The sequence below is a fragment of the Oryx dammah genome, unplaced genomic scaffold, assembly GCF_014754425.2.
Source record: "Oryx dammah isolate SB20612 unplaced genomic scaffold, SCBI_Odam_1.1 HiC_scaffold_17, whole genome shotgun sequence".
NCBI lineage: Eukaryota > Metazoa > Chordata > Mammalia > Artiodactyla > Bovidae > Oryx > Oryx dammah.
In genome coordinates, this window is record NW_024070201.1 from 38517889 (window position 1) to 38533083 (window position 15195).

The 15195-nt window shown below is 36.8% G+C and overlaps 1 protein-coding gene across 9 annotated transcripts in view; it reads left to right on the plus strand.

Moving 5' to 3' along the window:
* BTBD10 (BTB domain containing 10) overlaps window positions 1-15195 on the plus strand; it is a 77232-nt gene that overhangs the window by 13854 nt on the left and 48183 nt on the right. For 2 of the 9 annotated variants that reach the window (XM_040258333.1, XM_040258328.1), the window contains exons 2-3: window positions 7806-7881; window positions 11356-11510. The exons of 2 other annotated variants lie outside the window; for them this stretch is intronic. In XM_040258333.1, coding sequence (XP_040114267.1) covers window positions 11410-11510 — 101 coding nt within the window. In that variant the 5' untranslated portion in view covers window positions 7806-7881; window positions 11356-11409. Of the gene's footprint in view, window positions 1-7802; window positions 7882-10125; window positions 10691-11355; window positions 11511-15195 lie in introns of those variants that run through there. 5 more of the 9 variants (XM_040258329.1, XM_040258334.1, XM_040258332.1 and 2 more) reach the window with 3 other exon arrangements.

The following is a 15195-nucleotide window of genomic DNA, read 5'->3' on the forward strand; positions in this document are numbered from 1 at the left end:
TTTTCCAGGGAACATCCCGACCCACGGGTTAAACCTGGGTCTCCTGCATTGCAGATAGATCTCTACCGTCCGAATCACTAAGTCTTACTTCAGCCTTTCCTCAGAGGCAACTGATTATAAGTTTTATGTGATACTGCTAGACATTTTAAAAATATAAAAACATGAGTGAGTGTTTCAAGGCTATATTAGAGTGTACAATATGTATCTGTACCATGCTTTTTATTTTATTTATTTTTAAAAGGATTTTTTTAAAGATTTATTTTATTTATGGCTACGCTGGATCTTCACTGTTGCACATGGGCTTTCTCTAGTTGTGCTGCATGGACTTCTTATTACAGTGGTTTCTCTTGTTGCATAACATGAGCTCTAGGATGCTTGAGCTCAGTAATTATGGCTCATGGACTCTATAGAGTACAGGCTCAATAGTCGTGGCACACTGGCTTAGTTGTCCCGTGGCATGTGGAATCTTCCTGGACCACCGATTGAACCCCCTGTCCTTTATAATTGCAGATGGATTCTTTACCACTGAGCCACCGGGGAAGCACTCTTCTGTGCTTTTTAGCATACCATTATATCTTGGAATATTTTTCTTATCAGTATCTATCTCATTTTTACTGGCTTCATGATATTGTGCAGATTTCTAACCAGTTCATTTCTGATGGACATTTAGATCAATTCTAGGTTTTCATTATGATAAATAATGCTGTGAAGTCAAGGAGATTAAAAAATGTGTTTTGTGTTAGTATAGTGATACTATAGTTCAGTCAGTTCAGTTGCTCAGTTGTGTCCAACTCTTTGTGACCCTACGGACTGCAGCATGCCAGGCCTCCCTGTCCATCACCAACTCCCGGAGCGAGCTCAAACTCATGTCCATCAAATTGATGATGCCATTCAACCATCTCTCTGTCGTTGCCTTCTCCTCCTGCCTTCAGTCATTCCCAGCCTCATGGTTTTTTCCAGTGAGTCAGTTCTTTGCATCAGGAGGCCAGAGTATTGGAGCTTCAGCTTCAGCATTAGTCCTTCCAATGAATATTCAGGACTGAAAATTATTACAGTTAGCACTATACTAACACACGTACACACAAGCACATACATTTCTTTTATCTCCTTAACTTCACAGCACTATTTGTTACAGCAAAAAGTGGTAGGTATGTATAATTAGAGGGCTTCCCAGGTGGCTCAGTGGTAAAGAATCTGCTTGCCAATGCAGGAGACTCCAGAGACATGGGTTCAATCCCTGGGTTTGGAAGATCCCTTTGCATGGGCATTGGCAAGCCACTCCAGTATTCTTGCCTGGAAAATTCCCTGGAGGTCACAAAGAGTTGGACACAACTTTGCACACATACACGTGTAATTAGAACAAGTCTGAGCACACTTTTAGTGTTATAGTAAGGTAGAATGTTTTGGACAATATGGTGACAGACCCTAAGGTAGTTCCATGTGCCCTGCCTCCTGGTGTTTGTGCCTTTGTATAATCCCTTTCCCTAAAGAGTGAGCAGAATAGATGGGGAAACAGTGGAAACAGTGTCAGACTTTATTTTGGGGGCTCCAAAATCACTGCAGATGGTGATTGCAGCCATGAAATTAAAAGACGCTTACTCCTTGGAAGGAAAGTTATGACCAACCTAGATAACATATTCAAAAGCAGAGACATTACTTTGCCAACAAAAGTCCGTCTAGTCAAGGCTATGGTTTTTCCAGTGGTCATGTATGGACGTGAGAGTTGGACTGTGAAGAAAGCTGAGCGCCGAAGAATTGATGCTTTTGAACCGTGGTGTTGGAGAAGACTTTTGAGAGTCCCCAGATCCAACCAGTCTGTTCTGAAGGAGATCAGTCCTAGGTGTTCTTTGGAAGGAATGATGTTAAAGCTGAAACTCCAGTACTTTGGCCACCTCATGTGACGAGTTGACTCATTGGAAAAGACTCTGATGCTGGGAGGGATTGGGGGCAGGAGGAGAAGGGGACGGCAGAGGATGAGATGGCTGGATGGCATCACTGACTCGATGGACGTGAGTTTGAGTGAACTCCAGGAGTTGGTGATGGACAGGGAGGCGTGGCGTGCTGTGATTCATGGGGTCGCAGAGTCGGACACGACTGAGTGACTGAACTGAACTGAACCAAAAGAGTATGCTAAAGGTAATGTAATCACTGACTCAATGGACATGAGTTTGAGTATGCTCTGGGAGTTGGTGATGGACAAGGAAGCCTGGTGTGCTGCAGTCCATGGGGTCGCAAAGAGTTGGACGTGACTGAGAGACTGAACTGAATGTAAAGTTACTTCCCTAATTATGTTACATAAGACTCCATTTTACTAGCAGACTTCCTATCTCTACATCATTGGCTTTGAATCCTCATGCCATAAGGAAATGAATTTGTTACAATCTCAGTAACCTTGGAAGTGGATCATTCCCCAGTTGAACCTCCTAATGAAAATTTAGTCATAGTTGACACCTTGGGTTGTAGCCTTGTAGGAGACCCTGCTAAACTATACTGGATTCCTAATCCACAGAAGCTAAGATGGTGTTGTAAGCCACTGGATTTGTGATAATTTGTTATGTAGCAAGGAGGCTGTTACATCCCAATGAGAGAAAAAATTTAAAAATTTTAAGCTTCTTGGATACAGCAAGAATATTCTGATTAAAAATAACTGAAGGAATTTTCACAGAGGTTAGAAACTAGGATAATTGGTCTATTCTTCCAGAGATTACAGTGTGCTTTTTTAAGCTAAGAGTATTTGTTTTACATCATAGTTACTATAGGAACGATGTAAGGTTTTGATTTAGCTCCTAAACTGTTACCAACTATGGTATCATATTCATCTTTTTATTCCAACCATCTAGCACATTACAGATGCTCAATAAATGCTTAGCAGCTGTCTGGGAATTCTCGTTTCCAGTGATCTCAAAAGGCAAATAGAAAGTCATGAATGAACTAATGAAATATGCAAAATTTGTAATAAGTAGTCTACAAGAGAAATTCAGCAAGGTACCCAGCACTGTGTTACTATATAAGGTGTCCTGTCTCATTTATTCTTTGTAATAATTTGATTGGCAGTTATGTTAGTAATAGATAAAATGATGGTAATGAGAATTGTATTTTCATCATTTCACATTTAAAGAAGTTGAGCTTAGAGGTTAAGAAGCTTGTGCCAAGTCATATAACTTAGTTTTATCTGATTTTAAAACCTTTTCTGTAAGTCAGTTATTATTGTGGCAGATGTAGAAAAATTCTCACCAGTGTTTATGATCAAAAATTTGTATGAGTCTTCTATGGCAGTGGGAGGATGGTAAGAGAGGCAGTATGATGTGGAGGTTTTGATCAAAAAGCAGTTTAATGTCATGCTAATATATTTGATACTTGGATTAAACATCTCTGCTGTTTTGTTTTTTTAATTAACATACAATAAAATTCTGGTGGGCGGTTCTTAGGAGTTTTGACAAAGGCATACAATTGTGTAACTGCTGCCACCACAATTCAGATACAGAATAGTTCCATCACCCCCCAGAATTACTTTGTGCTATCCCTGTATAGTTCCCTCAACTCTAACCTCTGCCTGTCTTATCTATAATCCCTACAGTTTTGTCTTTCTGTGTTATATAAATGAAATCATATGGTATAGAATCTTTAAGTCTTGCTTTTTTCACTTACCATGATGCTTTTGAGATTCCATTTTGTTGAGTATATTAGTAGTGACTCTAGTTACTTCTATGCTGTATCATTAGATGCTATCTCATCTGTGTTTGCAGAGCTGTTTTTCTTTAATCTTTCTATTCTGTGGGTGGAGTGATTTCTGATGCTCTGTTTTTAGGTTACCTGAATTTTTTGTTGTTCATTCCATCTGCTGTTGTGCCCATCTATTAGATTTTTCATTTTAGTTCTTTTCAGCTAGAGCTGAATTTTTTTTTCTTTTTTATTTCACTTCTCTATTAAGCTTACCTTTCTGCCACTCAGGGCCATTTTCTTATTCTGTACTTTGAATATACTTTCCTTAGATTGTTTAAATTTATTTATAATATATGCTTTGAAAAGTCTTTATTTGCTAAATCCTACATCTAGACCTGATCTTGGAGAGGCAGCAGTGAGCAGTGGCATGAAGTAAGATCTTAATTCCCTGGCCAGAAATTGAACCTGGGTAGCCTGGATGAAAACCAGGAATCCTAGCCACCACACCAGCAAGGGCTAGAGGCTAGAAACTATTTTTCCCTGGGTCTTGCTCCCAGTGAAAAATACATTTCTCACAGAGGCAAAAACCATAATTGCAGGTACAAAGTTTATTATTAGAAACACAGCATAACAACAAATGACAGAGCACACAGAAACTGTCAAGATAGAAACAAGGCAGAGAGGCACATCCGGAAAGAAAAAGTGTGTGTGGCTTTCCTAATGAGGAGTGCAGTACAGAGGTGGTTACATGATTTATATAGGACAGTTCTTCTGGGTCTTTGCCTTTGGCCAATTATCTATCTGGTTTCTTTTTTCACACCTGCCCTTGCCCTAGGACCCTCCCCAATGCGCATCTGCAACTTTTTTCCAAGATGAATTCTAGCCCAGAGGCCTATGGGACAGTCTTAGCATCACATATTATGGATTTTATGGGGTGGTGCCTCCTCCCCGCTTTTTGACCCCCCAAGGAGCCTTTCTGCATGTGCAGTGTCTCCCTTACCCAAGAGTGTTCCGGAAGTATATGGCATCTTGATCCTTTGCTCCATGACTATTATCTTAAGGTATCCACAGGAGACAAAGCCTGGCTATTTACCCTGTTTCTGTTGTTGCTTTCATTTCGGAGGGCAAACAGGAGGCTGATTATAAATGCCTAACCTGGAGCCCACCTATCTCCTGTCTCAAACTGTAAACAGGAGGCTAGTTGTGTGTGTCCAGCCTGAAGCCCTTCTTTCTCTTGCCCTTAGAAATGTAAACAAGAGGTCAGTTGTAAATACCCAGTCTGGGCCCCAACTATGGAGTCAGTTTCTATTGACTGCCTTTTTACTGTCTTGTTTCTTTGGATCGCATAATTTGGGGTTGAAATTTTTGGTGTTTTGTGAAGATTGTTGGGTTTTTTGGTTCTAGCAGACCATTAACTTGCCTGGACTCAATCTGCAAACTTTGTTTCCTATGCAGTGTGAAAGGGAAAGTGTTGGTGGCTCAATCGTGCCCCGACTATTTGTGACCCCATGGACTGTAGCCCACCAGGCTCCTCTGTCCATTGGATTCTCCAGGCAAGAATACTGGAGTGGGTTTCCATTGTCTTCTCCAGGGGATCTTCCTAACCCAGGGACTGAACCCATGTCTCCTGCATCGCAGGCAGACTCTTTATGGATGAACCATTGGGGAAGCTCACATTGTGTGAGACAGTTGATACCTGTGCTCAGTTCTTTTCTTTCAACTACTTGTCTTTTCACTTTGGTCTCCTGGAGAGTAGGGTAAGGGTAGGGTTCTCTGTACCTGTGTAATTGGTGGTCAGCCAAAAATTTGGGCAGAGTTTATAGTCAAATTTTGGAGCTCACCTTCCCTGTGGTTCCCTACTTCTGGGGATTTCCTCCTAATACCTATTTTGTTTGCCAATAGTAATCTCTGTCCTCTGACACCTCCAAGCCAGTAAGGGCTTCAGCTTTCTGCTGCTTGGGCTGTGTATGGTTGGGGAATGCATTTGGTTTAAAAAGCATCAAACTTATATAGATCTTACGCCATGCAGCTTTCAATTCTTCTGTGGTCTACTGTAGAGACTCCCTGAGGTCTCCCCCCAACCCTCCCATTCATGTGTAATTTAACTGAGCAGAGTTTATGCTCAGATTTTTATGCTCTTGTGGTTCTTCCATTCCTGGTAAGTCTACCTTAAATTTCTAGCTGCACTTCAATCCCTGAACTATTTTGTCTACCACTTTGAGCTTTGTGACTGCCTTCACCTTATCTGTCGGGGGATAGGAAAGGCCCTCAATAGAAAAACTTCAAGTTGATCTCATGATTCTGTTCCCTTCCAGTTGGAGTTTTTCAAGAGTAAACTCTTCTTTTACTACTGTGTATTTTGGGACACTTGCCAAAAAATGCTTTCAAACAATTAAAAAAAAATTTATCCAGGTTTAAATAATTGTTATTTGCAGGAGACTTGCATGATCATTTCTCTCAACTGTGCAGGAAGTTCCTTTCATCCCTCTGTTTCCTTTCCTTTAAAAGTTGCTTCCACCTGTTCTTTTTCTTTCACAGTTAAATCTGTATTATGTATTTTGTGCCTTTTAGATGGTACAGTCCCTCTTTTATGCCTATAAGAGGGAATCTCATCAAATGATCCCTCAAGTTTCTGGCCCTTCAGAAATTGTTCCTACATCTAGACCCCTCTGAATATGTCAGTGTTTAGGTGTTTGCTCATTCAGTCTGCCAGTCTCAAATGACTCATTTGCCCTGTGGGACTATCACTCCTTTTGATCTTTTCCACCATAGGAAAGGTTACCTTAGGACATTTTACTAGCTCAGGTGCCTTCTTGACTGCCTTTTGTTCAGTCTTTCCCACCATACCTCTGGATATTTGGCTTTTTGTGCAGCTGAAGACAGTCCTTGGTGATTGCCCTGGGTATCACTGTGTGATTCTGTTCTCTTCACTGGTTTCTTTCTCTTTAAGGTCTTCCTCTCCAGTAAACACCTCACTTGAATTAGTTTGTTTGCAAAATTTGAGAGATAAAAACAATTTCACTTAACAGAAAAGCTCTTGTGTAGTGACTCTATTTAGAGTGAGATCTCAGTAGTTTGGGAAAAGCCACAAGATGGCTGCCATTAAAAAGCTACATCTGTTAGCAATAAGGAGGAAATATATGAACTTCTGTGTACTTCGCTTATTATGTTGGAAAGAACATGGGCTTTCAGTTAGGCTGAGATTCTCATCTTAGCCCTAACATTTCCTCACCTATGAAACAGGGTAGTAATATTGAGTTGTTTTGAGCTTTAAATACGAGAAAGTATATAAACTTCCTAGCACATTGATAGTAGTAAGGACAGAATGAATTGTATCCATATACCATCATGAATTTTTTTTTTAACTCTTCTCTGGGTCATTGCTGTCAAGTAATGCCTGGAAGTGGTGTCCTAGGGAGTGCTTACTTAATGATACTATAGTTGTAAAGATTCTGATTCTCTCCACAACTTTTTTTTTTTTTTAAGATACTAGTATCCAAGAGGAGAAGCAATTGAATCACTTTTTTTCCACAATTGACTTTTGGCAGTGTCCTGAATGCATGTCTTTAGCCAGTAGGCCCAGTTGATCTATACAGTTTATTTCTAGATTATTTAGAGTTTACATTATTTCTGTCATACCTAAAAATAGTAATGAATTGTTACATTTTGTCTATTTGTTTTGTCTATTTGTTTCCAATAACCTAGTAATTATTTTTTGATGATTACAAGATCCCAACAAGGTCTTTTTGTTGCCTAATATGAAGTAGACTTTGGGGATGCAAATGTCAGATTTTAAAGAACTTTTTTATGGTAAAGAATTTAGATCAGGAAATAAAGAGCCATTAAAAGTTTTTAGAAAGATAATTGAGATTACAGCAGAGCAAATGTGGAATTGAATGAGATAAAGAAGTCAACTAAGAGGTTTATTGATAGATGTTAAGGATTTAAATGAAGGCAACAGCCTTATGATTGATAAGAGAAAGGAGGAGTCAAAAGAAGAATTTGAAGTTAGATTTGATGGTAGGAAAGGAGAGGTCAAGGATGACTTCTGGATTTAATTCAGTATATGTTGTGTGTAAAACATGGTGTTTTCAAGGGTTTGATTCTTATTTCTTTGTCTGCTGTCTTCCTGGACCTAGCAGATGAAGATGGAATCCCAAAGAACATCCAAGATTTAATGAGGTTGAAGAATTGGGGTGATGGCACAAAATTACTCAGGTAGGAGAGATACAGGAGTAAGTAGTATAGAACTGTTAGTAGAGTCTTTTTTTCCCATACTACAGTGAACTTTTTGAGCAACGTCCAGGGGACTTCCCTGGCGGTCCAGTGGTTGGGAGTCTTCCTGCCAATGCAGGGACCTTGGGTTCAGTCCCTGGTCTGGGAAGATCCCATATGTGGCAAAGCAGCTGGGCCTGTGCGCCACAACTACTGAGCCAGAAGTAAATAAATAAAATTTAAAAAAGAAAACAAAAACAACATCCAACTTGCTTTAGCATCTGTAAATTTCTTAGCATATTATATTAGGTGTTCAGTAAGTGCATGAATGAATAAATGAAATAAGATAAATATAACTTCACTGAGTATGGCACAGAGATTGGTTAAAATATAAAAGATTAGCATTTGAAAATATTAATAGTATATAATGTGTCATTTGCTTTTTTATCTATTTCTAGTTAAATCAGTTCAGTTCAGTTTAGTCGCTCAGTCGTGTCCGACTCTTTGCGACCCCTGTAGTATTTAAAAAAATAGGCTAACATGTGTAGGCAAACAGGCATATTTTTTTCCAACTTCATTTATATATTTGTACCCTTACTATTGGGAATGAGAAGTGGGGGTGAAATCCTTCACATGGTGATACTCAAGTTTTATTAACAAATGAAATGTAAATATGATTTTTCAATTGACTTTTTCAGTAGTCTTCATCTGAACATTCTTTACTTTCTTGTGGCTGGCTGCAATTTACATGTTGTTAATTTCAGTATGATTGATTTGGAATACATACTGATATTTTCTTGCTACTAGATATGTGCTCCCTCTATAAAATAGTGGAAAATATGAGTCAAAATTTACCTTATTCATCCCTTGGGGTTGTATTTTGTAATCAGTGTCTCCCATGGCTTTCAGTTCAGTTCAGTTCACTCGCTCAGTCGTGTCCGACTCTTTGCGACCCCATGAGTCGCAGCACTCCAGGCCTCCCTGTCCATCACCAACTCCCGGAGTTCACTCAGACTCATGTCCATCGAGTCCGTTATGCCATCCAGCCATCTCATCCTCGGTCATCCCTTTTCTCCTCCTGCCCCCAATCCCTCCCAGCATCAGAGTCTTTTCCAATGAGTCAGCTCTTCTCATGAGGTGGCCAAAGTACTGGAGTTTCAGCTTTAGCATCATTCCTTCCAAAGAAATCCCAGGGCTGATCTCCTTCAGAATGGACTGGTTGGATCTCCATGCAGTCCAAGGGACTCTCAAGAGTCTTCTCCAACACCACAGTTCAAAAGCATCAATTCTTCCGTGCTCCATGGCTTAGGATTGTTCTTTTTGTTCGTTTGTTTGCTCTGCCATGTGGCATGTAGGATCTTAGTTTCCCCCTGCACTGGGAGCATGGAGTCTTAACCACTGGCCCCCCAGAGAAGTCCAGGCTTATTATTACTTTACTCATTGGCCTTCTGTGAGTTTCCAGAAGGATGTATCTTATATAGTTATGGGTTAGAAGCTAATGTGCCCCTTAAAGGAAATGCTAATAGCTGATATAGCTTCCGGGAAAACCTATCCATCCGGTAAGGAGAAAAAGCTCTAAATCTCATTCTACAGATCGTGCTAAGCCTCTACATCTTTCTTTCCCCCCTTTATCAGTTTTCCCTACTATTCTTTTCTACCTTTTGGGTCTCTTTTGATCTGTGGCCATTGTTTCCTATCTGAGTTTCTCTTTTATCTGATTTGTCCTTTTTTACATTTCTCTTTTGCCTCATCTTTTCAGTACAGATACCTAACTATAATACCAAATTGAAGTTTAAAAAAGTTTATTTAGTGAATACATTTTAATCTTTCTGATTAAAAAAATCAAATGAGTTTTTTTGTTTTCATAACAGTTTTGTGGTTTTTATATTCATATAATATATGACTGATTTTTAATCATTCAGCAATCTTTCAGAAAACATTTTCTTTTCCAGAAGTATTAAGCAAATAAACTGTGTGTCATTTGCTGAGGAATTTGAATTAGCTGTTGTATAATTTTCTTCCTTCCCCCTTTACTGTTTTTATTTCACTGTTTGAACTCTTTATTTTCATATTTATTATATTAACATGTTTATGTATTATTAGGTTTTTTCAGTTGTTTTAGAAAGAAAGTACTAGGTAACTATGCAGAAGAAAATTAAAACATAGCAAAATAGTTTCTTTAAAATTATCTCTTTTAATGAGCTCTGAGATAGACTTAACACTTTTCATGAGTTTATCTTTGGCATTTTTGGTGAAATTGTACTGGAATAGCCTATACAATTCAGTGAGAAACAGTATTTCCCCAATTCTGGATTCCCTTTGCCTTTGTTTGTTTGATGGAGAATGTGGGCATCCATCCCACTACCTCTCATCCCTTCGTCTTTTGTGCATAACTCCTTACTTCCCTCTGTCAAATCCGACTTAGAAAAGTATATACAAAGCATGCAGGAGTGGGTGTCTGGAAACCTGGATTCTAATCCAGTTTATATGACTTTTTTCAAATTGTTTACCCTTATTTGTTTTTTCTTTTGGTATTTGTGCAGTCTTTGAGTCAAATCTGACCTACTGTTTTTAAACAAAATACTCCAGTCTGAGCGTTTGAGCGTTTTTCCATCTTTCAGTATCAAGACTTTATTCTGTGTAGTAATAATACATTCTCATTGTTCTTTAGAATCCTGCCGTTTACCAGCATTTTGACCTTTGGCAAAGTTACTAAACTCTTTTCTGTATTCGGGGAGTATAATGCCACTTTTGTAAATTGATTGTGAAGATTAAATTGGATAGTGAATATACTTTAAAGTGCTTAGTTCAGGTATTTTGTAAAGCTATTGTTAAATGAGTTTTCTTATAATTTCAGATGACTGTAGTAGCACTAACAGTTATCAGCCTTTCATATGAAAAGGCATAAAATACAAGAATCATTGATTAAATGTTTTTTGATAATTGCACTGTAAGGAAACATTAGGATGTTTACATACTTATTAGTTTTGAACAAATATTAAATTTTTATTCATGGTCTTTAACTTGGTTTAAGAGATAACAACATTGTCATCTTACTAGGTATTTTGTTAAGCATCTTAAACTTTTAAGTAATTAAGAAATGTATTCCAAATGAAATTTTGTCTAAAAGAATCATTCTTTTGTGGAATTGCTTTTGTCTTTTTGGTTCTATATTAATGTTTGGAAACATGAGGCATAAGGTACTAAAATGGCAGTTAAGTATATTTGCTAAATACAAATGACATATTATTAAAATGTTGTACAGGAATGACACATTTAATCAGATAATCAAATGAAAAGTACCTAAAAAGATGTTGGGTTTATTTGAATCTGATTTGTGACATTTTGTGTGTCTGATGTTTAATAATCCTGTTTATCACTTTAAAAAAATCAATAATATCAGAAAATATATACAGTTCTGTGACTGTTTGATTCTGCATAGAACAGATTTAAAGGCCCACCTGCTCTCTTGTGTAGGTGTGGGCTGCATGTGTGCTCTCAGAGCAGTAGTGTGAGGAAGCTTGCAGTGGGATGGCAGGACGGCCTCACCCCTATGACAGTAACTCCAGCGATCCAGAGAGCTGGGATCGGAAATTGCATAGTAGACCTCGTAAACTTTATAAACATTCAAGGTAGGTAGAAAATATGTATTTCACATATCAGAACTCTGCTAAAATTGATTTTTATGAAGAACCAAGCTGTGTTTGGTTGTGGCAAAGCCTGTCAGAGGATGGGGGCCAATTTACAAAATACTATGAATATTTGCATTTCTCTTTAAATAGCTTTTAGGGAAACATCTTCCTTTTAATTTTCTTATTTGTGTTTATTTAGTTCTCATTTGTATTTTTATGAATTTTTGTTTCTCTTTCTAAATAATGTTAAAATATCCTTAGTTGACCCCATGAATCAATGCTATAGTTAATTTAATTGGGAACTCTGGCAAGACAGAGTAATTCTTTGTATTTAAAACTCTCTAATAGGAATTTATTTTATGCTCTAAATATATTGTGTATGATAATTTATAGGCTTTTGTCAGTCTTTGCCTCTGTACATATTTAACTGTGTGTATTTATGTTGGGTTATCATCCTGATCCTAGTGGTAAAATCAGTCTATCTGCTGTGACTCACCTGGTTTATTTAAAGTTTGATGCATTAAATCAAACTCAGTTCAAAAGTTTCAGCCCTTTTATATATTATTTCTAAAGCTTTCTTTTTGTGCTGTGTGACTTAATGAGAAACAGTTCATTTAGAACACTTTATGATCTGATATTTTAAGGTGTTAACAGCTCATAAACCTCACATAATGCAGGTATGTAAACATTGTTTTCATAGAGAGTTGTGCTTTATGAATATTTACTTGAGGGATATTATTGAACATTTAACTTACTTGAATGTAAAATTATCCTGATTAGGATAACTAATACCACCTTTCTTAAAGAATAAAAATGCAGTGATATTGAAATCCTTTTTGTAATTTTAAAGAAATGATTCAGCTACTTTTAAACCATATACATGGCTAGAAAATATGAGTGATGAGTACCATTCAAGTCTCCTGACAAGATGTAATTTTTATTGTGGGCTTTTAATGTGGTGAGGTCTAAAATGAAGATGTTGAAGATGTTGAGTTGATTTTAATTATAAAGTTCACACCAATGGTGTGAGTGTTTTTTGGTTTGTTTTTTTTCATGTGTGTGTCCTTCAGTTGGTGCTCTAGTTTTCTTTCTGCAGCCTGTTTACATGGATATTTATTTTGTTTTTGAGGTAAAGAGATACTTGTTTTATCTCATTAAATGTGGGGCTTTATTTATAGCTGATATATTGTATACATTTTTTCAGGTGATTTTCAACTTATTCTTGCTAGTTCTTAATATTTTTCTGATGTACAAAACTGCATTGTATATTAGGTGGTGACAAGGTAAAAATAAGCTATTGTTTGCTTTATAAAAAGCAAATGTGCAAACAGTGGGAAAGATTTATTAAAAACAGTAGTTTTAAAATTGCTGTTATTTAACTTCAGTAACAGATATAGCTCTTCCTGATTTCTATAACATCAGTACCTTTCTGATGCTCTTAAATATGATTGCAATAAAATTGGTTGCTTACGTGAATACAAATTTATTGATTTTTTTTTAATGGAAAGATGAGGAAATCCTTTGACCTTATTTTAACTTCATTCGTGGAAAATCTGCTCATGGGAAAACAGTTTGCTTTCTGGGAGCTTTTGTTCCTATGTACTTATAAACATATAACTTAGGATGCTTTAAAAAATAATTCAACTTGACTTTTTTAAAGTGGTAGTTTTTTAATTAATTGTAAATTTATTGAGCAGTATTAAAAACTAATAGTACAAGTATTGTTGAGAACCTGTGCTCAGTTCTGGAAAGATTCAGCAGTTTGTCACAGTACCATCATGAAAGACTTTAATATCCAGGTATGGAACAATTAGAGGACAAGAGGGCAATAAATTGTGGTAATGAGTTGTAGTAAAATAAGAGTTCAGAGAAGAAATCAGTGCCAGCCTGAGCAGGTAAAAATGAGACCTGAACTAATCCTTGGATAATTGGATAGATAGAGGGCATTCCTGCCAAGGACCTTCTGGAAATTACCTTGACTAAATCTGAAGGTTGAACTCTATGAATAGTATTACTGTCTCCAATTAACAGATGGAAAAAATGAGGTTAATAAACTTGTCTAAGACTGTCAAACTTGTAGATTACAAAGCTGGAATTTATAAACAAGCTGCTTATTCTTTTTACTTTTAAAAATTTTCAGTGACTTATTTTGGTGCATTTAAAATACATATAAGAGAAAACAGTTATAATGAACCCCTATGTACTCATTCGCCAGCTTCAAGTTATCATTTCATGGCTAATTTTGTTTCATCTGTCCTTCTACATATTTTTACATCTTTTTTATTTTGAATCTTGTGTATTTTATTTAGGGATATTTGAGTAAAAGCCAGAGTAAACACTGGCTTAAGTTAGGGTGTTATTTTTTTTGTACACGAAAGTCCACAGGGAGGCATCACCTGATGTGGACTTAGTGTCTTAGTATCCTTAAGGATATTAAGGTCAAAGATCTTTGATTTTTCTCTTGTTGTTTCCTCATGATCACAAAATGGCTTACTATACAGTTCCAGCCATCATGTCCACCCTCCTGACAAGGAGGAATGGAGACAGGGATAATGGGGAAGAGGTTTCTTTTATATCAGGAAATTAAATTTCTCAAAAATTTCTAGCAGGCATCTGCTTATAAATTATTGACTAGAACTATGTTATATGGTCATCTCTAGATTATGGAGATAGAAATGTAAGTGCTCACACACCTCAAACAGAATTGGGGATTTAAATCTACAAAAACTAAATGTCTCAGTCTGTTAGGGCTGCTATAACAGAATACCATAAACTGGGTGACTATATTATAAACAACAGAAATTTGTTTCACATAGTTCTGGAGGCTAGGATGTCCAAAATCAAAACGCTGGCACATTTGCTGTCTGGTAAGGGCTTGCCTGCTGCTTCAGACTTTTTTTTTTCTTCACATGGTGTAGAAGGGACTAGGGATCTTTCTGGGATCTCTTTTGTAAAGGTATTAGTCCCATTCATGAGTGCTCTTCCCTCATGAGCTAATTACCTCACCTACAAATATTGTATCAGTATGTGAATTTTGGAACTAAAAACACTTAGACTTTAGCAATAAAGAAATAAGCATATTTATTGATTCAGTTTTTGCAGTTTTTCTAAAAAGTTATCTTTTTACATATTGGAATAGCCTGCTTTCTGAAATCTTTTCCTTTGATTTTTTTTTTTTCTCTACTTTTCCTAACTGGCAAGGATAAAAATACATTTCTTGAATTACAGAAGTAGCAATAGTAATTACTATATTCATATGCTTATGTTGGAGGTTTGAGGGTTTGGTGAATATTGAATTACGATTTCTCTTTTACCTAATACAATTAATAATACCTAACAATACTTTTCTTTTGTGAAATTTCTTTGAATGTAGATTTCATAGGTATAACACTGATATAAAAGACAAGACAGGGAAGCTGATGTGGACATGGATGAAATTCAGGGTCCCTATGATTCCTCTGCAAGTGCATACAAATTAGTTGAAAAATTACTCAACTTTTCTTTCTGACTAGTAGTTGTATAGTTATTACTTATATTGGGGAGTTTGGTAGCTTGCTGAGAAGTTAAAGATCATTTCATTTGAAGTTTATTTGGCCTGAATGTGACACCTTTCTTTAAATTATAAATTAGAGGAGTTTTTGCTATTTAAAAAGGAAAAAGAAAGAGCACCTTTTCTATATAACCA